Below are 24917 nucleotides of genomic sequence, written 5' to 3'. Positions count from 1 at the left end.
GCTCTGCGGAGGGAGGGGCTTGAGGTCCGGTGCATGCTGGGCTGGCGGCGGGCGGTGCTTGGGCTTAATCATGGCGGCCGCTGTGGCGTCCGGGTTCTGGCTCTGTGCTGTGCTGCTTGTCCCTGCGGCCGCGGTCTACGAAGACCAAGTGGGCAAGTTTGACTGGTGCGTACGGGTGACCGCTCCTCCAGGAAGTTGGTGTTTGCTTTCTCCGCATCTGTCTCCCGCCTGCTAACCTGAAGGAGATTTGTTATGGAGCAGAACCCAGAATATAACTTACAGGTGGCGGCGGGGTTGGGAGGTGCTTTAAGGGAGAGGTGAATGAGTGAATGCTGCACCCTGTGCAGAATGAAAATGTGAGCGTCCCTTCTTCCGATATGAAGAGTTTGAAGACGTCAACCCAAGCGCATTATGTTAAGCACGGATGGAACTCTTAAGCCGACCTGTATATGATTGTGCAGATTGCACCGTAGCGGAGGCAGCTCTGTCATCTAGGCACGCATGCTTTATGGGTTTTGGTCAGAGGTCACTAGTTTCCTCCTTTTCTGTCATGTCCGATTTCGTGGCTGTCAGATTTGTGTTCTCCTCGGTGTCCGAGGTCAGTAGCCCCCCCAGTGAACTTTCACCCTCCTGGAACTAGTTGGTGTCACTTAGAACTTCTGTCCTACAAGTTCTAAAGTGAGCCTTTTCCTCTGAGGGACTCTCTGGGCGCAGTGTGGCTTCTCCCTCTCCAAACTTATCAGCCTGACATTTGTTTGCTCTCCCCTTCCTTCCGACCATGCTTATTTCAGATTGAATAAATATTTGGCCACTTAATGGTTGTATGCTTCTGGGGAAAATTGACAGATAATTAACAGTAATAGTTTTTTTTTTTGTTTTTTTTTTTAATTTTAAAAAAGGTGTTCATTTTGGGTCCTAGGCCTAACAGTCATTAAGCCTTTTTGGACTTTGGTGGCTCACAACCATCTGTAATGGGATCTGATGCCCTTTTCTGGTGTGTTTGAAGACAGTGACAGTGTACTCACATACATTAAATCAATCAATCAATCAATCAATCAATCTTAAAACAAAAACCCAGAAGCTCCTTTAAAACAAACTAAGCTAAACAACACAGTGGTCTAAGTGAGGGATGCAGTCTAAATGCCAGGTTTGCTCAGCGTGCCTCAGACGGCAGCATTTCTCCATTGCAGCAGCATGCAAGCACCTATGCCCCTGGAAGTCTGTTTGTTGCAGCTAAAAATTAATTAGGCCGAGAACTCTTTGGATGTTGCCTGAGTAGGTAGGTGTTATATTTAGCTGGAAGACTGGTATTCTCCCTCATATATTTGATGGCAATTCTCTTTTATCTTCTTTTGCTTCTGAGTACATTGCTGAAATGTTGCATATACTCGCAGCTCTCATTAGCACACATCTCATCCCTGTGATGAGGGAGATGTGCTGATATGAGCCAGCAGTTTGTCTTTGTGCCCTGATGTTCCCCTGCTCTGGTCCTCAGGAGACAGCAGTATGTTGGCAAGATCAAGTTTGCCTCTTTGGAGTTTTCCCCCGGATCCAAAAAGTTGGTTGTGGCCACAGAGAAGAATGTGATTGCGGCATTAAATTCTCGGACTGGAGAGATCTGTGAGTGAACTGTGGAGACCAAAGGGAGGGAGGCTTCAGGGAGGGAGGCTGATATGTCCACGGTTTGCCTTCTTTTTATCTTCTCTAGTCTTGTCATCTTTCACTGTGTATATTTGTGGCACTGGCCTTTGTAATTCATCCCCTGAATCATGAAGGTCCTTAAGATAACATTGCAAAAGTTACATTCTATCCTGTTTTGCAGTAAAAGCTTGAGTGACTACCCGTGAGTTATTCCTGCTGCTGGGATTGTTAGTTAGATAATGCTGTACACATGAAGGTCCCAGTCACTCCTAGCAATGTCTGACTTTCTTATCTCTCAGTGTGGCGCCATGTTGACAAGGGCACAGCAGAAGGGGCTGTGGATGCCATGCTGGTCCATGGACAAGGTAAGCAGAGTCTTTCCTGGTGTCCATTGTGGGTTCAGCTCCATCTCCCTTTCCTTAACTCTTTGCTTAGTATGGGTCTGATGAGGAAGGGAGGAGAGGTGCTTCTGACATTGAAGGAAACAAGGTACCCGGTTAATGTCTGCTTACATCCGTGAGCTGGAGGCGGGGTCATGACGCAGCCCTTTATGGCAACTGAGCTAGTTTTGAAAATGGCTGTGGTCTTTATCTTTTCCAGATGCAATCACTGTATCCAATGGAGGGCGCATCATGCGTTCTTGGGAGACTAACATCGGGGGCCTGAACTGGGAGATAACTCTGGACAGTGGCAGGTAGGGAAGAAGTGGGGCTTCATGGTGACTGAGTGAAGGGACCTGCAGAGACAACAACTCTGGGCCACCCTCAGGAACCACTGAAGAGACATAGATGCCCATCCTTTAAAGTTTTTTTTTCTTATGTGTATGGGTGTTTTGCCCGCTTGTATGTCTGTGGTCCACATGAGTGCAGTCTCTTTGGAGGCCAGAAGAGGGTGTTGAATCTCTTAGAACTGGATTACCAGCTAGCTGAGAGCCATATGGATTCTGGGAATTGAATTCAGGTACATTGGAAGACCGGCCAGTGCCATCTCTCTATCCCAGTACTTCCCTGCTGCCACAACCCCCTTGAGGCAGGGTTTCCAGGCTATCCTGGAAATACGTAGATCAGGCTGGCTTTGAACTCAAAGAGATCCCTCTGCCTTTACCTCCCAAGTGCTAGGATGACTTAGATGCCCATTCTTGATTTGCTTACTATAGCACATGTGTGTTTATTCACTGAGCAAATGAGATTATGGAAAGAGAATTTATTAATGATTTTCTATGGATTAGGAGGATTTAGTTAATTGATCACCTATTAGATGCACAGCTCTGTATTAGACACAGTATTTATTCTGTTCTTGAACACTGTAGAATCTTAACATAATATACAGGCTTTGCATGCCGTGTTCTAGGTAGAAGAACATAATACAAAGCTTTCCATGTTTTTTATGTTTGTTTGCTTTGAGATAGATCTCACATAGCCCAGGCTGCCTTCAAAGTAGCTATGTAGATGAGGCTGATTTTGGACTTTGGAAATAATTTCAGTTATTATCATCACGTATGTGTGTCTTGGGGTGATATGTGTGGGAAAGAGAGCGTGCATGGCACGTGATGTAGAGGTTAGTGAACAACTTTGGAGCCAGTTCTGTCTTTCTACTTTTTTTTTTTTTTTTTTTTTTTTTTGACTTTTTGAGACAGGGTTTCTCTGTATAACCCTGGCTGTCCTGGAACTCACTCTGTAGACCAGGCTGGCCTCGAACTCAGAAATCTGCCTGCCTCTGCCTCCCAAGTGCTGGGATTAAAGGCGTGCGACACCACTGCCCAGCCTGTCTTTCTACTTTTATGTCAGTTCTGGGGATTGAACTTGGGCTGTCAGCCTTGCTCAGCAAGTGCCTTTACCTGCCAAGCCATCTTGATAGTCCTGGCCTTCACCTTCTGACACCTGCTTCTACCTTGCAAGGTCTGGGATTGTAGAGCTGTACCAAGATGCTTGAAACTCTGCATTTTAGTTCTCTGTTAGAGAACCGCTTGGACCACTGGCGCACCTTTGCTGAGATTACTCTGTGGGCTTGTTGGCGTTCACTTGTCTGGCTTACCATAGTAGTTCAGTTCATTAGCATTTGGTGGACCACAGGTGATGAGAGCATGGTGAATCTGAGACAGCTTTGTCCTTGGGGCCATGCTCAGTTGTGGACATGGTTCTAAGCTTTCAGTGGTAGCATTGGATGGTGGGGGCATGCTATAGGGTTAGTAGGGAGAGGAAGATGTAACCTGTAGGAGATGTGGAGCCTGGAGGGCAGTGTGCCTAAGTGGTTGCAAGGCAGATTCTCAAGTTGGCAGAGCCAGGATCAGGCAGACCTGGCACTGGGACCCAGGTCTATTTGTTTTCTGACTCAGCAAACTTCAGCGAGCAACACCAGAGGCAGCAGTGGGGCAGCCACTCTACAGCTGCAGCCCTCACGGGTACCTGTGCTCAGTTTTCAGGCACTTGGGCTGGTGGGCCTTCAGGAGTCAGTGAGGTACATTGCAGTTCTGAAGAAGACGACCCTCACCCTCCATCACCTCTCCAGTGGTCACCTGAAGTGGATGGAGCACCTGCCAGAAAGGTAAGGCTATCTCCTCTCAAGTGATAAATACCTTGTCCCAATCCCTACAACACTCTATCTCCATGAGGATGCTTGGGCAGGTGTCCTCCTGTTGGCACCACGTGGGAGTGGTATACCGGTGCACAGGGGGGGCGGGGGGCGGGGGCTGGGTGGAAAGGCTGTGGTTAAATACTTGGAGTATACTTGGAAGGGTGGAGAAAACTCAGACTGGGGCACCAGAGCTGCCACATGAGGGAGCTGCTCCTGCTCACGCACACAGGCCTCTGGGCCTTCCGGCTGCTTTTTCATAGTAGTCTGATCTTTATAGTAAGAGTTACAGCTACAGGGCTGGAGATGGCTCAGCAGTTAAGAGCACTGACTGCTCTTCCAGAGGTCCTGAGTTCAATTTCCAGCAAACACATGGTGGTTCAGAACCATCTGTAATGGGATCTGATGCCCTCTTCTGGTGTGTCTGAAGACAGCTATAGTGTACTCATATACATTAAATAAATAATATTAAAAAAAAAAAAATTATAGCTACAGGGAGGTTTCCAGAGGTCTCGGGGGTTAGAAGCATGAAAGCTAGGAAGGAACAGGGTAGGTAGAGGTCAGGCAGGGATTGGCTTCAGCCACTTGCAATTGTTTCCAAAAGGTTTTCAAAAGTGAAATTGCCAAAGTTAAGGCTGGAGATGGGCTTGGTAGCAGAGCCTGCCTGGCACGCACAGGGCCCTGCATTTGGCTCTGTTTTTTCTTTTAGGTTTTTTGAGACAGGGTTTCTCTGTGTGGCTCTGGCTGTTCCTGGAACTCACTCTGTAGACCAGGCTGGCCTCGGACTCACAGAGATCTGTCTGCTTCTACCTTTCAAGTGCTAGGATTAAAGGCATGAACCACTGCTGCCTGGCCTTTGTTTGGTTCTTAGCCTTACTAAAAAAATGGGTCAAATTTCTGATTGAGCATGGTGGTGTGCATCACACACACACACACACACACACACACACACACACACAGACACAGACACACAGATATACAGAAAAACACACACACATAGACATACATAAACACACAGAGACACACAGACATACACCCCTAACTCTAGGGGAAAGAGCCTAGATATGAGGATAACAAGTTCAAGGCCATCTTGGCCTACATAGTGAGAGGTTTTTTTTTTTTTTTTTTTTTTTTTTTTTTTTTTTTTTAGAAAACCAAATCAAAATCAGAAAACAGATAATCCAAATACCCAAAAGTCAATATCCTAGAGACCTAAGCAAAGCATTCATGAGTTTGGCCTACCTGATGGGCCTACCTCCATAGCCTTACTCAGCCATCTGGTGTGGTGCCCACATACAAGTGGGCATGTCACATCTGTCACTTAGGAGAAGCTGGCCCTCTGGTTTATATATGTGATAGCAATTTGAACATGTTAATGAAAAATTCAAATTAAAGACAAAGGCTAGACTAGGGGCTGGGCTGGGTAGTGGGGCACCTGCCTAGCATTCCTGAAGTCTTGGGGTTTGATCCCTCACACTGCAAACAGCAACAGAGAAGAACCCAAAAGCCAAGGCTGTGAGCCAAAGAACTCCACTTGGGGCTTTTCAGCTAGGGATCTCTCAATAGGAAATGGCAGCTTGATTTTGGAAGCCCCTGGAAAGCTCAGGTCTAAGGACTCAGCTGGCCCTGTCCTTTCTTCTGTCTCTTAGTGACAGCATCCTCTACCAGATGGTGTATTCCTACGGGTCCGGGATGGTGTGGGCCCTTGGCATCGTTCCCTTCAGCCATGTGAACATCGTCAAGTTTAACGTGGAGGATGGAGAAATTGTTCAGCAGGTACAGAGGGCATCTGGCTCCTTGTGGGTGGGAAGGAGTTGATGGAGGCTTTCTTTTCATGGGGGTCCAAGGAATTTGGCAGGGCAGCTGCAAAAGCGCCTTATGTTCCTGATGTCCATCTGTTGCTGCTGGCTTGTCCTCACATGTGTTTAGAGCACTTTGTTAACACACGGCGCTCTTCTCGGCCGGCAGAAGAGCTACTCAGGTGTAGGCACTGTCTTTAAGAGCTTCTAAGGGAGATATGAAAGACCGGGAGTACAGCCGGGAAGAACCCCTGTGACCCCTCAGGCTGTGAGTCTCCTAGGGCTTCAAACTCACAGAGCATCAGGGACCTCTGCCTCCCAAGTGCTGGGATTAAAGGTGTGCTACCATGCTCACCAGGCACGTATTTTGAGCTTGAGTCTTTGTGGGATTCCAGCAGTTACTCTGCTGATTTGCTGCTGATGATCTTCATGAGTCTGTTGTGAAATGTCTCCACAGGTCAGGGTTTGGACTCCATGGCTGCAGCATCTCACTGGGGCCTGTGGTGTGGTAGATGAAGCTGTCCTGGTCTGCCCTGACCCCAGCTCACACTCACTCCACACTTTGGCCCTGGAGACAGAGTGGGAACTTCGGCAGATCCCCCTGCAGGTTCGAGGCTCTTTCGGTCTGGGATGTCACTTGCTGTAGGATGGAGGAGGACTGGCAGGATTGCTTGGGACAAGCAGTGTTTTCCTGTGAGGTTGCTCATGCTTTCCTGAGCTATGACAGCCATGGGGAGAGGGTCAGCCTCTGGCTGACCTGTTGTTAGAGTCTACAGGCCATGGTCTCTTTTGGGGACCTCGAATAGGAGCTTCTGGAGCCATCTGACCTAGTTTAGAACTGCAGACAACCCTGGTCTTGATGGTCTGAGAGGGGCAAGCTTCTCACCCTTCTTCTTGTCTCCCCTAGTCTCCTGACTTAGAATTTGGAAGTGGATTCCAGCCTCAAGTGCTGCCCACGCAGCCCAGCCCAGTGGCTCCTTCTCGGGCCCAGTTCTTTCTGCAGTTGTCCCCAGGCCACTACGCTCTACTGCACTACCACCACGGTGTCGTGACTCTGCTCAAAAACTTCCCTCAGGTAACTGCAGGCAGAGCGGTTGCTAGGACCAGAAGGGTCTTCCGGGACAAAGCTGGTAGGAGGCAGAGCTTTTGAACCCTGACACATTTGTTGTAAGTCCCACTGTCTGGGAGCTGCTATCTCACTTTCCTCACAGGCCACACTCGTCAGCTTCGCCACCACAGGAGAGAAGACAGTGGCTGCAGTCATGACCTGCCGTACTGAAGTGGTGAGTCCCATGGGTGACAGCAAGCACGTGGGCTTCCTTATCTCTGTGGGAACCCTGACAGTCGGTGTCAGGGTTCGTCTGTCTGTCGACACGGGTAGGAGGCCGCAGAGAGATGAGTTCTCATCTCTGCAGCTTTCTACAGAGACTCCCTCAGTAGGATCAGCATCCTAAGGTGTCTACCTGACTCTCCCAAACTGTTAGGGGTTCATAGGCTTGTGGGGAGGGCCATGAGAAGTAAGATTTGCCTTCTGACTGTGACGAGGTGAGAGAAGTTTCTGGGAAGTAACCCTTTGGCTGAGGGTTTTCTGTCTCCTTTCTCTAGCAAAAACCTGCCAGTGCTGGAGATAGGTCTGTGTCGAGTTTTCCTGAGACATCTGGTGCACAGGTAGGGTGTGGCATTGGCGGGCAGGGTGTGCCATTGGGTGGTGGGGCAAATCTGGGAACACAGGAGGTCATTCAAGAAAGCCATGATCAACTGAGACTAGCAGGTTCCCTAGAATTCTCAGCTTCAGGTGGAGTCCAAGTACTGTCAGCTAGATGGCCTGTCTTGTCCCTTCTCATGGCAAGATGAGGATGTAGACTCCAGAGATCTCGTTTTCCTGACTTCCTTCTCTGAGCCTCAGTTTCCCCAATCCTCTGGGGTGTCTAGCTGGTAGAGCCCAGCGGTGTTCTGTAGTGCACGGGGTGGCTATGGGGATCTGACAGAAGACCTCATATCCCCAGCCTTCCCTTTCTTTCTTCATATCTGGGAATTCTGATTCCTGTGCTTCTGAGATGAGTATGGTGGCACTGGCTCCTTTCCGAGATGAGCATGGTGGCACTGGCTCCTTTCCGAGATGAGCATGGTGGCACTGGCTCCTTTCCGAGATGAGCATGGTGGCACTGGCTCCTTTCCGAGATGAGCATGGTGGCACTGGCTCCTTTCCGAGATGAGCATGGTGGCACTGGTTCCTTTCCTTTCCGAGATGAGCATGGTGGCACTGGCTCCTTTCCGAGATGAGCATGGTGGCACTGGCTCCTTTCCGAGATGAGCATGGTGGCACTGGCTCCTTTCTCAAACACACATAGTACTTGTACTTGTCACATCTGTCACATCTGGCCTTCTTATTTTTCTTTTTTTTTTTTTTTTGGTCTTTTATGACAAGGTTTCTCTGTTAGCGCTGGCTGCCCTGGAACTCACTGTGTAGACCAGGTTAGCCTCTGGCTCCCAAGTGTTGTGATCCTTGTGATCCCGAGGATGCGGCCCCTGCCCAGTTTCTGGCTCCCTTCTCAGATGCACACTAGTTGTGATTTTGTTCATTTACCCAGCAACCTTGTTTCTGCTGTGGGCTTTAGCTCTCTTTACTCCCCTTTGCACACTTTTCTTCGGGCCTATTCCTTCTCTAGGGTGTTTGCACTGTCTTTTGACACACTTTAGGGAACTTTATTGTTGGCCTCTGCTGTGTGTACCTCTAGGTCTCTCTGGCTTGCTTCAACCAGACCTACACCATTAACCTATACTTAGTGGAGACAGGTCGGCGGCTACTAGACACTTCGATTTCCTTTAGCCTGGAGCAGAAGGGCACTCGACCTGAGCAGGTAAGACAGCCTTGGCCCTCACACTCCCTTCTGTGGGCTTCATGTCCTTGGGGCTGGGCCATAGCTGTGGCCCTGGATTAGGGCTTTCTAAACAAGGCTCCTGGTTCCTCCAGAGCTACTGCCTGATGCTGGTGTTGCTGTTGTTTTAGATTATTTTATGTATTTGAGTGTTTTGATTGCATGTATTATGTGTACCACATGGGCCCGTGGAGCATTTGATCCCCTGAGGCTGGAGTTACGGATGATTTTGAGCTGCCCTGTGGTAACAGGAATTGAACCTGGGCCCTCTGCAAGAGCAATGAGTGCTCTGACTCTCCAGCCCACTGCTGCTGTCTGCCCAGCTGTCGCTGTGTGCCCGCGAGGCCCTGCACTTAGCTTTTGTTTATGCGTTACTCCATAGGGCATCTTGGCAGTCTTGTGGATTAGTTGTTACTGACCTGGTTTGTGAATGTGCTGGTTGCCCAGGGCATTTTGAGCCATGGAGCTAGTAAGACATGTTGCTGGGATTCACACTCCAGACTGACTCCCTAGATGTACTAATAATCTTACCCAGTGTTCTTCTGGGGACATTGAATTCTGTCCTTCAGCTTCTGGGATAGGGTCTCTTCGTTCCTAAAATGGGAAGTCCTGGCCTGGCATTCTGCATTGTTGGGTCTAACTGGGGCATGAAGGAATGATAGCCCATCAAATACCTACTGCCCTTCATGGACACATCAGCGAGAGCCTCAGTTCACTGCTGGCTCTGTAGAGTGTATGCTTTTTTGCCGATGTCCAGATAATCGACGAATTGTGTAGACATCGAGTCATGCCATGGCCTGGACCTCAGCTGACTCCCAACCCTCTTTGAATCTTGGGGTCTAGTACCTTGGCACCACTTGGCGTCTTACTGTTGGCTTTTAGCTGTACATTCAGGTGTTCTTGAAGAAGGACGACTCAGTGGGCTATCGGGCCTTGGTGCAGACGCAGGACCATCTGCAGCTGTTCCTGCAGCAGCTTGGTAAGTGCCTCATGCAGCCATGTGTGCCTGCTTTAAGTTCCTATCACTGTGGGAGAGGTGGGTGGGGGTTGTGCTCAGGTTCGGGAAAGGTTCAAGCAGAGTATACCCTGCGAATTTGCTCAGTTCCTTTCCTTGGGGTGTGAATTGAGATACAGACGCTTTCTCACTTGACTGTTGACCCCAGCCTCATGAGATCTTTTACATAAGACTTGAACTCTGAGCCAGCTCTAAGAGTCTCCTCAGGGCTAGGTAGCCAGGCTGAGCTCTTACAAACTGGTTCCTTGTAGCCGGGAAGGTGGTGTTGTGGAGCCGAGAAGAGTCCCTGGCAGAAGTCGTGTGTCTGGAGATGGTGGATCTCCCCCTGACTGGGGCACAGGCTGAGCTGGAAGGAGAATTTGGCAAGAAGGCAGGTAAGAAGCAAGGGAGGCGGCTCCAGGGAGGGTTAGGTGGGTTTGTGGACCTCACTGTGTCCCTGGCTTCAGATGTTCAGAAGAAGTCCTGTGGCCAGTTTCCAGTGCAGCAGCAGCCCCCATGGCTTATGCAGCCACATTTTTTCTGAGTCCCTCTAGTGAAAGATCCTGAGGCAAAAATGTCTTTGCTTAGTATAATAGTAGGTGTCGTTGCCTGGATATCTAATGATGTCAGGCTCCATGTCACACATCTTCACCCACTATCTCCAATGCCACAGCTACATGTGCTTAGAGAGACGTGATTGGAGATAGCCCCGAACTCTCTGAGCCAGCAATGGCTCCATCAGTGGTCATCTGATGAGCTTGATTCATTCCTCTTCAGTCCAGTCCTGTCCTCCTCACCCTTCCTTCATCCATTCATCCAGCTATCCAGTAGGCATCTGGATCTGCTGAGGGCATCTTCTGGGTCAGGTACACTGCTAGGTGTTGTGTATTTTCTTAAGCTGAGAATTAACTTACCTTTACTATCTGTTTCTGCTGCTGGACCCAGCGATTCAAGGTAAATGTTGCCTTTGCTGCCTGTTATGCCTTGCTCGCTCACATGGCTAGCATTTGCTTACTTGTTTTTTTGACGTGCATCAGTGAAACACACACTGTGTATGTGTGGATTGTTCCTCTTGTGACTTGCTGCTCTCTCTCTCTCTTTGAGTTGTGGTTGGTGGAAAAGAGATGAGCAAAGATTATTCCCTTAATGAGACTTCCCATGCACTAACATTAGTACAACAGATCGTATGATCTCTTCTTTATATAACAGGCCTCTGGGTTACATCCATCTAATAGATGAGGGACCAAAGGGACAAAGGTTAAGCACATTTCTCAGGGTCACACAGCAGTAGGCACTGGAGCTGGGATTTTAATTTATGCTTAGACCTTCCTCCTTATCATGGTATCCTGCACCTGTCACATCTCTAAGGGACGACACTTTGAGGGAGTTTGCCTCACCAGTGGAGTCAGGAGCAAGGGAGAATGATGGTCTTAGGAACAGGTTACAGAAAGGGATGCTGGGAATAGGTTAGCCAAATAGAGTGAAGTAATGGAAGCACCATTCATGCACACACCTGCTCCCGCTGCATCCGAGGCCCACACTTCTCTGCCTTCCCTTGGTTGTCCCAGCATGGCTGCATCCTGCATGGCTGATTCTTACCTCTTAGTTTATTACAAGATTCTAGGTAGGTGAAGTCCTAAGAGCCAGGTAAGGAGCCTTTGGAAGATTCTGCATGGCTGTTCCAGAGTGTGGGACTGCGGGCATCTTAAGCAGACTGTCTGGAGTGGGACTGACTGGAAGGCCCCTCCTGGGAAAGCACACACCTTGTTGCTGGACTCCTAGTCTGATGGAGCGCCTTCCTTCCTTCCCCACACCAGATGGCTTGCTGGGAATGTTCCTGAAACGTCTGTCGTCCCAGCTCATCCTGCTCCAGGCTTGGACTTCCCACCTCTGGAAAATGTTCTACGATGCTCGGAAGCCACGAAGCCAGATTAAGAATGAGATCAACATCGATACATTGGCTAGAGATGAGTTCAACCTGCAGAAAATGATGGTGATGGTAACAGCCTCAGGCAAGGTGAGCGTGCGAGCCTGAGGGGGCAGGCGCAGGCATAGGCAGCAGGCTTGCTCTGTTCCAGTTTGTGAGGATAGAATTGGTTCTTCAGTTTTTTCCTGTCACGAGTCAGTATTTGTTTTTCTTGCAGCTCTTTGGCATTGAGAGCAGCTCTGGCACCATTCTGTGGAAACAGTATCTGCCCAATGTTAAGCCAGACTCCTCCTTTAAGCTGATGGTCCAGAGGACTACTGCCCATTTCCCCCACCCACCCCAGTGCACACTGCTGGTGAAGGACAAGGTGAGGCCAGCCACACGGACTGCAGCCGCAGTGTGCTGCCTTTTGCATATTTCTCCCATGTTTTGGGCATTCCATGAGAAGCTCTTGGGTTGGAGGTCTTGGTTTTGCCAGTTTCTGGCCTGGGTGGAGGAACCATACATCTGTGATATGGAACTGGCTAGGAACCAGATCCATCTTCACCAGCACTTTTCCTTAGGAATCAGGCTGTCCTGGTAACTGAGTGTCTGTTTTCTCTCTGTGAGAAAGCAGGCTATTATATAATCACAAAGCTCTTATGATTTCTGCCTCCAGAATTTGAATGGATTTTTGTGGATCTATTCTAGCTGTACTGTGAGGTAGGGTTTGGTAGATATTCTTTTGCACCCAGCAATCATTAGATAGTTGAGTTATGCTTGACTTGGTTTTTAGAGCACATGGTCTCACTATATAGTCCTGATTAGCCTGAAACTAGCTATGTAGACCAAGTGGCTTCAAACTTACAGAGCTATGAAGATGCTAGGATTAAAGGCATGTACCACTCATGTACCACTCATGTACCACTCATGTACCGCTCACATCAGTAGACTTAGATTTGCTCTTTGGCATGCTGAGTTCTTAGCTAGACTTGAAGCTGGAAGCAGTCCAGCCTTTTCTCTTTTCACATCAGCCTAGGGGACCTGTCATCTTTGGCCAAGATTGTACCCTTCATGAAGATGGCCAAAAGCAGGGTGTTCTTCATGGTTTAGTTCCTGAGCTTCCCAGGCTCACCTGTAGGGTGTTGCTCCCTCTGTGTTGGAATCAAACTCTTTTCTTCCCATTGCAGGAAACAGGAATGAGCTCTCTGTTTGTCTTCAACCCTATTTTTGGCAAGTGGAGTCAGGTAGCTCCCCCAGTGCTGAAACGCCCCATCTTGCAGTCACTGCTTCTCCCAGTCATGGATCAAGACTATGCCAAGGTGTTGCTGTTGGTGGATGATGAATACAAGGTACTTTGTCTTGTGGGGAATGCAGTCTTCCATGTGGAGCTGGCCATGGGATGGGATGTCACACACAAGTGCTGGGACTGAGGTTGCCCACATACCAGACAGCCTGTTTGTTGTCAGGCCACCATCAGCAACAGAACTGCCCTTGTGAGCACCTGGGTTCCTAAGGTGCTCACCACCACACCTAGCCATGGTTTTTTATTACTTGAATTATGTGTTTTTACGTGTACTTTTAGGTGCAGGTAGCTGCACAGGCTGGGAACATCAGATCCCTAGTGCTGGAGTTATAGGTGGTTGTAAGTCTCCTGATGTGGGTACTAGGAATTCGACTCACGTCCTCTGGAAGAACAGTACATGATTTTAACCACTGAGCGAACTCTCTGGCCCCCAGCACTGAGGTTCTTAACAGAGCCATATTTAAGCCTTAAATTTAAGTCCGGTGACTTGTTTTATGATTTACTGCTTTATGCTTAAAGCTGTTTTTAGTGGGCAAGCACTAATGGCTCTTGAGAAATGGGCTTCAAGGTTTTTGAACTTGAATTTAACTCTCCTGGGTTTTCCCAGGTCACAGCCTTCCCAGCTACCCGGAATGTCTTGCGACAGCTGCATGAACTTGCCCCCTCCATCTTCTTCTACTTGGTGGATGCAGAGCAGGGGCGGCTCAGCGGGTATCGGCTTCGCAAGGTAGGGAAGGGCAGCTCTGGGGGTTTTCTGTTGTTTGGTTAAAGAATGGCCCCGATGCACAATTCACGTGCACTCAGTTGTTGATGCTGGGTGGGCTGCTGCTGTGTGGACTTGGCCCTCAGTGCTTCAGAGTTGGTGAGACAGATCCTGTAGCCCAGGAAGGGTGTGTCATTCTGCTTTGAGAAGGGAGGCAGGTCTGAGGCAGGTCTGAGCATGTATACAGAAGTGATGCTGTTGACCACACTGCAGCAGTCATGTGCTTTGGACTCTTTCCAGAAATGCATCAGTTGGCTCTGAAGGAGTTCATCCCTTGCCAGTATCCATGCATGCTGGCCTTGAAGTTTACAAAGGGCTGCTTTTGGCCTCGGTAGCAGAGCTGTCTAGAAGGAACTTTGTGTGGTGTTTGGTCACCAGAGAGTCCTCCTCTTCTGTTTTGAGAGGCAAAGTGAGACCAGAGATGAACAGCTTAGACCCAGCTGCAGGCTTAGTGGCTCAGCTTTACTACTTGCTAACTTTGTGGTCTAGAACATACTCTGTCTACAGCCTTGAGTGTACACAATAAGACAATGAGGGTAACGAGGAGGAACAGCAGGTGAAGGCGTGCATTCCCAAACTTGACAATCAGAGCTCTAGCCTTTAGCCCCACGTGCTGGAAGGAGGAAACTAATGCCCACAGGGTGTTCTTTGACCTCTGCATATGTACACTTGTAGGTAGGTAGGTAGATAGATAGATAGATAGATAGATAGATAGATAGATAGATAGATAGATACAGGGATACATAGATGGATAGAAGGATGGATAGGTAGATAGGCAGATAGATAGAGGGATAGAGGAAGGAAAGATGCTAAAGCAGGGAACTGGGAATATAGCTCAATCCACAATCCCAGAGCTCAGAAAGCTGAAACAAGGATTCCTAAGAGTTCAAGACCAGCCTGAACTCCAGAGTGAGGCCCTGCCTCGAAATAACAAATAGGTGACTAGGGTTTGAAGCAGATAAGACGTTGAGAATGCAAGTAAATACAGATCAGTTCCCCGAGGAAGAAACAATTTCATGAGACACGTGGATGCATGTATCCCTGCAGCTATGGTTACAGTATTACCGACAGACGGCAAATGGTTGGCAGGGACAGATGGGAATGGGGTAGATAGATGTGTATGTGTTGCTCATGACAGGGTCTCTATGTAACCCTGGCTGTCCTGGAACTCATGAGGTAGTCAAGGCTGGGCTTGACCTCACAGAGCTCTGCTTGTCAGGGAAACTTTATATTGATGTGCTTTATATCCTTCACCATGACAATGGGTGCGGGTCTCTGTTCTGGAGGGTGTCCCACGATGGTCTCCAGCCCGGCTGGGGACAGGGTGCTATCAGGGAGAGTCCGCTGCTGCCTCCACCCACATCTCCACTGTCCTTTGGGAGGTACGGGCCAAGGAGATAGAGTGCCAGTAGGGAGAGTCCGCTGCTGCCTCTGCTCGTGTCTCTGCTGCTAGTGGGGAGGGGGATCCCGAAGGCGTTTCGGAAGAGCAGACCTCTTCCCAAGTGTTACAGCTCTAGTGTTACAGCTCTTGCGACAGAAAGAGCTCAGACAGCCGGACAGTGGGATGATTCTCGCCCACTTTTTACTTCTCCTGAATATAGCCCTTATATATTATACAGTTTCGGGGTGGGTTAGGGTCTGGTAGCAGATAACGCCTATTGGCTTGGTCTGAGAGCCTGGAGATACCTCATCTACATGTGGGAGAGCCTGAGGCAGTGTTCCTTGTGACTAACGGCCACAGACCTTTCTGTGGGAGGGGCAGTGGAGGGCTGAAGCTGAATGAAAAGAACCAGGGCCTGGGAGCAGAGCCGAACTCCTGCTGTCCGATAAAGGTAATAAAGGTCTGGGGTTCGAGGCCTATTCTCGACCAGGCACCCAGCTGCTTCTCACAGACTACTGCCTCACAAATGGGTTTACAGATTACTGATTTTTTTGGTTATTCCTTTTATCTTTATTTACATGTGTGTGGTTTTGCCTACATTTATGTTTGTGCACCATGGAAGGTCAGAAAAGTGTATTGGGTCACCTGGGCCTGGATTCACAGGTGGCTGAGTTGCTACATGGGTGCTGGGAAATAAACCCAGGTCCTCTGCGACAGCAGCCAGGGTTCCTTACCACAGCCTCTCTAATATTTTTAATAAAAATTTTATTAATAAGGACTGGAGAGATGGTTCAGTGGTGAGCCATTATTTGAACCAAGGTTGCGCCTCTAGAGCCAAACCCAGGTTTGGCTCCTAACACCATGTCAGGTTTTGCCTGTAACTCTAGCTCCTGGGAACTCAATGTTCTCTTCCTGCATTCACTGGCCCCTACACACGTGTGCCCTTACACACATGTGCCTTTACACACATAATTAAAAATAACAGTAAGAGCCAACGAGGTAGCTCCGAGGTTGAGAGCACCAGTTGTTCCTGTAGAGGACCTGGTTCATTCCCAGCACCCACATGGTGGCTCACAACAGTCTGAACTGCTGTCACAAGGACCCAGGGCCCTCTCTTGGCCTCCGAGGGGACTAGGCATGCACGTCTGCAATCCAACTGCTGTCACAAGGACCCAGGGCCCTCTCTTGGCCTCCGAGGGGACTAGGCATGCACGTCTGCAGTCCAACTGCTGTCACAAGGACCCAGGGCCCTCTCTTGGCCTCCGAGGGGACTAGGCATGCACATCTGCAGTCCTCTTGCTCTGCTTCCTGAGGTTGTCAGCTAAGCAGTATTTCCAGCTCCCTCCTTTAGCATCTCATTTTCTCAATTAAAGAAATGACTTTTATTTATTCTGTGTGAGCGTAGGGAGGCTGAGCACTGCTTGTTTGTCATGCTTGGCAGCAAGCACCTTTACCAGCTGAGCCATCTTACCAGTGCTAGACTCTTTTTTTCTTTGTTTGAGTCATGATCTCACTGTGCAGTCCTGCCCAGCTGTTGTGGCACTCAGAATGTAGACCAGGTAAATCTGTATTATTCAGAGACTTTCAGACTTCTTCACAGCCTTTTGTGTGTGTGTGTGTGTGTGTGTGTGTGTGTACATGTTTGTGAGGGTGTAAGTGCACATATGTATGTCTGCTTAGTGGCCAGAGGACGGCTTTGCCTGTCATTTCTCAGGTGCTGTTTTTCTTTGTGGGGTTTCTCACTGGGCTGGAGCTCACCAAGTGTGCTAGGCTGGCTGGTGAGTGAGCCTCAGGGATCCCTCTGTCTCCACCTTCCCAGTGCTGGGATTGTAAGTGCAGCCACCACCTCAAACTCAGCAAGCATTTCACTGACTGACCGACCCATGCAGCCTGAGCTGAGTCTGTTCCTGGTCCCTCTAGTACTCATGCCTCAGTTACCACACTGCAGGTGGGCCAGCTGGAAGATGCCTCTGACTGGCCCTGGCCTAGCTCTGTATCACAAGCATTCTTGTTCTTTCCTAGGATCTCACTACAGAACTGAGTTGGGAGCTGACCATTCCCCCAGAGGTGCAGCGGGTCGTCGAGGTGAAGGGGAAGCGCAGCAGCGAGCACGTACACTCCCAGGGCCGGGTGATGGGGGATAGAAGTGTGCTCTACAAGGTATGATGCAGCACCCTGCTTGGCCTGGAGCTCACTTTCTAGACCAGGCAATCCTTGAACTCACAGAGAGCACCCTGCCTCTGACTCCTGTGTGTTGATATTTAAGTCATGGACTACCATGCCCTACTTATATTATTAATAAGTATTATATCATTGTGTTAGATTATTACATTATTTTGTATATGTGGGGATGGGGCATGTACTATGGCATGTGTGTGAAGGTACTATGTATGTATCCAGGGCTTCTGTCATGCTAGGCAAAGTACTCTGCCATCAAGCTATGTGCCTAGCCTATACATATATACCGTCCTCCTCGGGATCTGGGCATCGCATGAGCTGTAATCTTCTCTCACTGCTTGCTCTGTAGTTCTCCTCATTAGATGATAGTTTTATTAATAGTGGAGGTAGGACTACAGTCTTCTGGGGTTAAAGGTTAATCAGTCCATCAGAAATTTCACAGAGGTTGTGGGACATTTTGTGGGCTGAAAACTATAGCCCTTATAGGAGTGTGGCACACTTAAATTCTCACTCAGGAGGCTGAGGCAGGAAGATTGTAAACTTAAGGGCAGTTTAGACTACATAGTGATTCTCAAAAAAAAGTGGTGGCGAGCTACATGGCCTAGCAGTGGCTCAGCAGACAAAGGCTCTTGCACCTGTGTTTGATCCTCAGAGCCCATATAGTGGAGGGAAAAATGGCTGCATCATAGGGTTTCTGAGACGACTAAGGGATACACTAGGCATTCAATGTGGCCCCAGTCCTTGTTGAGAAACCACATAGGGAGCTGTTATGCTTAGCAGTGCTGGGTCATCTGCCAGGCTGCTGACTCCATATTGCCTCAGGCCCCAGGGCTTACAGAACCAAGTACATGACATGCTACCATGGTTTCTCAAGTTTGTTGCTATGTTTCTCTCCCCAGAGTCTGAACCCCAACTTGCTGGCTGTGGTGACAGAGAGCACAGATGTCCACCACGAGCGCACCTTTATTGGCATCTTCCTCATTGATGGTGTCACTGGCCGTATCATCCACTCCTCCGTGCAGAAGAAGGCTAGGGGCCCTGTCCACCTTGTGCATTCAGAGAACTGGGTGGTGGTAAGGACTCACTGCCAGGGACACAGAGCAGCTCAGTAGGTCCCTGAGTCGTATGTCCTTTCCAGAAACAGCAGCTACTTTGTGCTTTCTTAAGATTCCAGCCCTGGTAGGTAGCACAGGGTTGGACGGGAGGGTCCCTGGGAGTCAGGGCTGACTGCTTGGGCTGTTCCACTCTTCCCATTGACTGTAGACCCTTGAACTGATCTTGTGAGCTTTCTGGTTGCACTGTGAAATAAGGAGAGTGGTGGTTTCCTCGGGGTTAACTCAGTACAGTGTACCTCATAAGCACTCAGAGGTTGGCTGCTGTCACCAGAGAACAGTGTCAATTCCTGTGTCATGGACAACTTAGGACAACCTAGACAAAGTTGTTAGTAATGGAAGTTAGTAAAACTGCAACAAGGCAGAAGAGCAGAGAGCAGCTGTGTGTTTTTCTCCCTGGTCTGCAGCTGTTGTGACCCCATACTAAACCCAGCTTGCCTCCCCTTCCCTTCTGCTCACAGTACCAGTACTGGAATTCTAAGGCTCGGCGCAATGAGCTGACGGCCCTGGAGCTCTACGAGGGCACCGAGCAGTACAACGCCACCGCCTTTAGCTCCCTGGACCGACCGCAGCTGCCCCAGGTCCTTCAGCAGACATACATCTTCCCCTCCTCCATCAGCGCCATGGACGCCACCATCACCGAGCGCGGCATCACCAGCCGGCACCTGCTCGGTGAGTGTCGGGAGGACAGCTTCAGCTGAAGGGAGGCTGTGCCGTAAGGGCGTCTCTGCTTGCTTAGTTCAGCTCTGCCTGTCTTTGCTTAGTCCTGGACTTCATGCACCACTTCCTTCCTTTGGTGCTTTCTCCCACCCACAATTGAGAAACCCATCTTCAATGTCATTTATTTTAGCTACATACATTTTTAGGTCAGTATTCAAAATAATGGGTTTCCTTAGGCGTTCTCAGAGCTATGTTGTTCTTCTTTATGCCCGTCCCCTCTGCTGGCCACCTCCCTCCCTCCACAGAGTCCTCCTTGGACTTCCCTGGGCTCTCTCAGCCACCCACCATCTCTTCCTTTTCTTTCATGATCCTCTTTCTACTTTTATGACCTCAACACACACACACACACACACACACACACACACACACACACACACACACCGAGAGAGAGAGAGAGAGAGAGAGAGAGAGAGAGAGAGAGAGAGAGAGAGAGGTGGAACTTGTCTTTCTGTGCCTGACACTTCGTGTCATTCTTTGTTGTTGAGACAGGATCTCATATTGCCCAAGGTAGCCTGGAACTCCTAATCTTCCTGTCTCCACCTCGTGAATGCCCAGCATCCTGATTTTTGGTTTGTGTTTGAGACAGGGTCTCTCCACATAGCCCTGGCTGTCCTGGAATTCACTATGTAGAGGCTGCATCGAACCCCAGTGATTCTTTCTCTGCCTCCCAAGCGCTGGACTAAAAGTGTATACCCCACTATGCCTGGTTCTGATGACATGTTTTAGCTTCCTAAAGATTTATTTTATGTGTATCAGTGTTTTGCACATATCTGTGTTCCACATCTATGCCTGGTGCTCAGGGAGGCCAGAAGAGGGCACTAGATTCACTGGAATGGAAGTCACAAGTAGTTGTGGGCTACCATGTGGAGTTGAGAATCAGGCCCTGGTCCCGGAAAGATGCTAGTGCTCTAGCCACTGAGTGATCTCTCCGGTGCGCCCCCAACCTCCTCGTCAGTTTTTTTTTTTTTTTTTTTTTTAAGATTTATTTATTTTATGTATATGAGTACATTGTTGCTCTCTTCAAACATACCAGGATTCGGCACCAGATCCCATTACAGGTGGTTGTGAGCTACCCTGTGGTTGCTGGGAATTGAACTCAGGACCTCTAGGAGAGTCAATGCTCTTAACCACTGAGCCAGCCCCTGCCCCATGTCATTCTTAACATAGCCTGTGCAGACTTGTGTGGAAATGAGAGCTCACTTGGTAGAGTCTGGGATTAAGACTCAGTGGGAAACTAACAGACTCCTGCTCAGGTTTACCCAAGATGTTTGGGGCTCTGAGCTTCTACAGGCATCTAGTGTTACTTGTTAAGCAGGAGGGAGCTAGCTCTGGCCATTACAGGATCTTTGAGCACCGTTATGAAACTGCTGTTGTCCAATGCTTGCTCCTCTGCATTTCTGGGTGCATTACCCAGCAGCCCACATGGCCCCAGGTTAACTAGACTGTGTGAAGAACCCAGTGTCTTCACGTTAGGCACAGTCACCCATGCCCATGTGTATTAGTGCTTTACTGTTTCTAGGGGTTTCATTTTGTTTTTGATTATTTAACAGGACCTTTGTGACCTGTTTTTTTCTTAACTTTAAACTCTTCATTGTAAACCTCTATGTAACTGGCCTTATCCAGGATTCGGGAAATGTGACTCTTCATCTCTTCCCATGCAGTTGGGCTGCCTTCTGGAGCAATCCTTTCCCTCCCCAAGGCCTTGCTGGATCCCCGGCGCCCAGAGATCCCCACAGAACAAAGCAGGTGAGACAGTTGTGGGCACAAGACTGCCTGTCAGGACTGAATCTAGTCCATGCTAGTGCTCAGCCTGCCGTGCTAGGGCCCTGCCTCTGGGAGCTCATGTGTGGGTGGGATGACATACAGTAACAAGCTAAGTGAATGGTATTGCTTACCGGTAAATACTGAGAGGAAAGAAAATCCAGGAAGCTGTGAGGGTGTCAGGGATGTATGCGGAAGAATTTGAGATGGGGCTCTGGGAAGTCCCTTGGGAAAGGTGATCTGAAGGTGGTTGGTGGGTGTAGGCTCTTGCTGTATGGGTATCCTGGAATGTTCCAGGCAGAAGAAACGGCACCACAGCCCAGGAGTCCCGCCTGTTGAGTCTGAAGGCTGAAGTAGTGAAGGGTGAAGATATAGGAAGGGAAGCAGGTGAGGAAGGGAAGCCTAGAGTTTCTGAATCTCTGCCTGTCTCCTCCTCTGTATCCCAAAGTCTTCTCCCTTAGGGAAACCCAGAAAGGCAGTCAGTGGGAGGAACAGAGAATGGCTTGAAGGAAGAGACAGGGTGGAGCTAGAACCTGTACTCTTTCTGAGGATGAACCAGACTAAGACAGTTGTGTGAAGAGCTGGAGTTGCCAGTGGTTCATTGTGTTGGTTTGAAAATGGCCTGACTTTCTTCTGGTGTGCAGTGCTGGCCATCTGTGTTATGTTTTCTTTGTTTGGTTTTTGAGACAGGATCTCACCATAGCACAGGCTGGCCTGGAAATCACCATAGCACAGGCTGGCCTGGAAATCACTGTAACCCAAGCAGGCCTTTGAACTTGAGACAGTCCTGTCTCAGCTTCCTAAGTGCTGGGAATTATGGGTGTATGCTCCATGCTTGGCTTATGTTATGTGTTCTTACCAAATTTAGAACAATTTAGGAGTCTGGTGCTTAACCTTACTCTTCAACCAGCCTTCCTTACAGCCCTTCCATGCTCGTTCAGTTGCTGTGTTTGTGAAAACCTGACTGAAGTAGGCCTGAGAAGAGACTCAGGTTTAGTGTGTGTCCTGGGACCTGGACCCCAGGAAGGACAGCCAAGAAAGAGATCCCTTCATAGCAGCTTTTAGAGTTCCTGTCCCTCCCTGTGTTTTGCAGAGAAGAGAACCTGATACCGTATTCTCCAGATGTCCAGGTCCATGCAGAGCGATTCATCAACTATAACCAGACAGTCTCTCGAATGCGAGGCATCTATACAGCGCCCTCAGGCCTGGAGTCTACTTGTTTGGTGAGTGGCCCCATGTGGCATCTGCAGTGGTGGCCTTGTGCCTTGAGGATCCCATCTCATTGGCTCGCTGGCTGTCTTTATTCCCCAGTTCTTATTCTAGCTGTCTTTCAGGTTGTGGCCTACGGTCTGGATATTTACCAAACTCGAGTTTACCCGTCCAAGCAGTTTGATGTCCTGAAAGACGACTATGACTATGTGCTCATCAGCAGTGTCCTTTTTGGCCTGGTTTTTGCCACCATGATCACAAAGAGACTGGCACAGGTGAAGCTCCTCAATCGAGCCTGGCGGTAAAATGGGAGCATCCTGCCAGAGTGGGTGGGGCCTTGGTGAAGAAGGACAGATACGGCCATGGACTGTTGGATCGTTGAGGTTGGGCTGGGTTCTTGTCTCACTTAAGTATGGGGAAAGATGCACTTTTGTATAGAACTGCTTTGGGAATGTGGTGATGGACACTCTTTGTGGGTCAGATGCCCACCTCAGCGAGGATGCCCATGCATTGATCCACTGCTCTGTCTCCTTTAGGTGCCCATCCATGGATGTTGTGGGTTTTTTTTTTTTGTTTTGTTTGTTTGTTTGTTTGTTTTTGTTTTTTCCTTTCATGAGACCTCTGGTTTCTTTCTTGCTGTGGCTGTTTAAATTGACTTTAGTTAGCCTTCTGTGTTTCCAGTCTTACTAGTCTCTGTCTCTTGCTTTCAAGCCTGATGGGTCAGTTCTGCCTTTAAGGTGTGCTTGGCTGCCTGACTGATGGGGTGGATGCGGGAGCCATTCTTAGCCAAGGTCTGAGGACTTCTCTCTGAAGAGAAGTTGAAGGATCCATACATGGAGTGAGAACTAAGTTTCATCAAGCTTTCATTCCATACCACCGTTATTTTCAGCCTATCAAAGCCAAGCACATAACAGCAATTTGGTTTTTCATCCACAACCTGTGCTTTTCTTCTGAGCTATAGCAAGGCTAAAACTTTTAATCCCTTTCTCTCTCTCTTTCTCTCTTTCTTGCTTGCTTGCTTGCTTTCTTGCTTCCTTTCTTCCTTTCTGTCTTTCTTTCTGTTTGGTTTTGGTTTTTGGACACAGGGTTTCTCTGTGTAACTCTGGCTGTCCTGGAACGTCCTCTGTAGACCAGGCTGGTCTTGAACTCACAGAGATCTGCCTGCCTTTGCCTCCTGAGTGCTGGGGTTAAAAGTGTGTGCCAACACCTGCCTTAGGGCTAAGGTCTTTTAAAGCTACCAGACTGTCTGAGCCTTAGTGAGATCTTGAGGTCCCAGTACATCATATCTCATTGTCCCTACAAGTCCCTCTAGATACCTTACAGTCCAGCTGGAGGAAAGGGTCTTTGTTAAAACCTTATTTATTCATTCTTAATTTAGTTTTTTTTTTTTTTTTTTTTTTTTTTTTTTTTTTTTTTTTTTTTTTTTAGATAGTTTTGCCCCAGTAGCCCAGGCTGGCCTGGCCTCAAACTTGAAATTCTCCTGCCTTAGCCTTCCTGTGTTGGGATTCCAGGTGTTTGCCATCATGCTTGGTAGTGGGCAAGTTTTAAATTTCATTGGTATAATTTTCTATGTGGCATTAGGGATAGAATCCATGGCCTCTCATGCCAGGCAAGTTCTCTGCACTGAGCTCTCCCTAATGTGAGCCATGAACGCTGTTATTTTTCTTAAGTAGTTTTAAAATTTTAATAATTTAAGTTTTTGAGAGGCTGCTGGAACTCAAACCCAGGGCCTCATGTGTGTTAGTGCACACTCTACTTCTACTGCTGAGCTAGAGCCTCAACACACCTGACCTTTTTACTTATTTTATTGAGACAGGGCCTCATTATGTAACCCTGGCTGGGCTAGAACTAGGTGTGTAGACCACCAGGGTTGGGTTTCTGTGTGGAGTGTGTGCACTCCTGTCTGGGCTCCTGTGTGGTGTGTGTGTGTGCGTGTGTGTGCGCACTCCTATATGGGCTTCTGTGTGGTGTGTGTGCATTCCTGTTTGGGCTTCTGTGGTGTGTGTGTGTCTGTGTGTGTGTGTGTGCACGCACGAACTCCTGTCCGGGCTTCTGTTTGCTGTACAGAAAGAATCCCAAGTTTTACTTTGCTTGTGAACTTGGGGGCTGATTGTTCTTTTGAGAAGGGAAGGCAGTGAGTTGACCACACTCCCTGGAATAAAGCTGATGATCAGTGGCTCTGGCCTCAGTTCTGTTTTGTGTCTTCACAGTTCACTTCTAGGCTACTTTTGTAACCAAAGACCCCCCCATACCCCCCCAAAAAAGCCAGATGTGGAGGCATACCTCTATAATAGCACCTGAGAAGTAGAGGAGGAAGGGTCAGAAGTTGAAGTGTGTAATTGAAGTTGAAAGTCATCTTCAGCTACATATTCAGCCTAGGCTATGAGAGACAGTGGTTAAGAGTACCTGCTGCGTTTTCAGTTAAGTTCCCGGTACCCACATTGGGTGCCTCACAAGCACCTGTAACTCCACCTCCAGGAGATTCAGCATCCTCTCCTGCCCTCTGAGTATATACATATGCACACACATATTTTTTTTTTTAAATTAGGAAAAATGGAGTTATGTAGGTCAATATGCCAACATCTTTGTCAGTGATAACCAGTTTTCTCTCCTGGGTTAGTGAGCATCTGACACTTCCAATGACAGTCCCTGCCTGGACTGCTGGCTTTGTGAAAAGCGACCTGGAAGAAGGCATTG

General features: G+C 48.7%; 1 protein-coding gene across 1 annotated transcript; it reads left to right on the top strand.

Annotated features, from left to right (window-relative positions):
- The first annotated feature begins 16 nt into the window (after positions 1 to 16).
- Emc1 (ER membrane protein complex subunit 1) lies at positions 17 to 24396 on the top strand. Its single transcript, XM_034501830.2, has 23 exons — positions 17 to 165; positions 1496 to 1620; positions 1941 to 2006; positions 2242 to 2335; positions 4057 to 4185; positions 5862 to 5988; positions 6469 to 6618; positions 6919 to 7086; positions 7223 to 7294; positions 7617 to 7679; positions 8750 to 8872; positions 9773 to 9869; positions 10157 to 10279; positions 11702 to 11901; positions 12029 to 12178; positions 12981 to 13142; positions 13704 to 13823; positions 17263 to 17400; positions 18318 to 18491; positions 18992 to 19202; positions 20912 to 20996; positions 22105 to 22234; positions 22346 to 24396. The coding sequence occupies exons 1-23, from the start codon at positions 71 to 73 to the stop codon at positions 22523 to 22525; spliced, it is 2982 nt and encodes a 993-aa protein (XP_034357721.1). The 5' UTR covers positions 17 to 70; the 3' UTR covers positions 22526 to 24396.
- Positions 24397 to 24917: the final 521 nt, after the last annotated feature.

The sequence above is a fragment of the Arvicanthis niloticus genome, chromosome 5, assembly GCF_011762505.2.
Source record: "Arvicanthis niloticus isolate mArvNil1 chromosome 5, mArvNil1.pat.X, whole genome shotgun sequence".
NCBI classification, from domain to species: Eukaryota; Metazoa; Chordata; class Mammalia; order Rodentia; family Muridae; genus Arvicanthis; species Arvicanthis niloticus.
Note: the sequence above shows the minus strand (reverse complement) of the source record. Positions and strands in the feature narration are given on the sequence as shown.

Coding starts and splice junctions, on each gene's coding strand:
- Emc1 (XM_034501830.2), top strand. CDS start 71: ATGGCGGCCGCTGTGGCGTCCGGGTTCTGGCTCTGTGCTGTGCTGCTT. Junction 166..1,495: donor CAAGTGGGCAAGTTTGACTG/GTGCGTACGGGT, acceptor TCTGGTCCTCAG/GAGACAGCAGTATGTTGGCA. Junction 2,007..2,241: donor CATGCTGGTCCATGGACAAG/GTAAGCAGAGTC, acceptor TATCTTTTCCAG/ATGCAATCACTGTATCCAAT.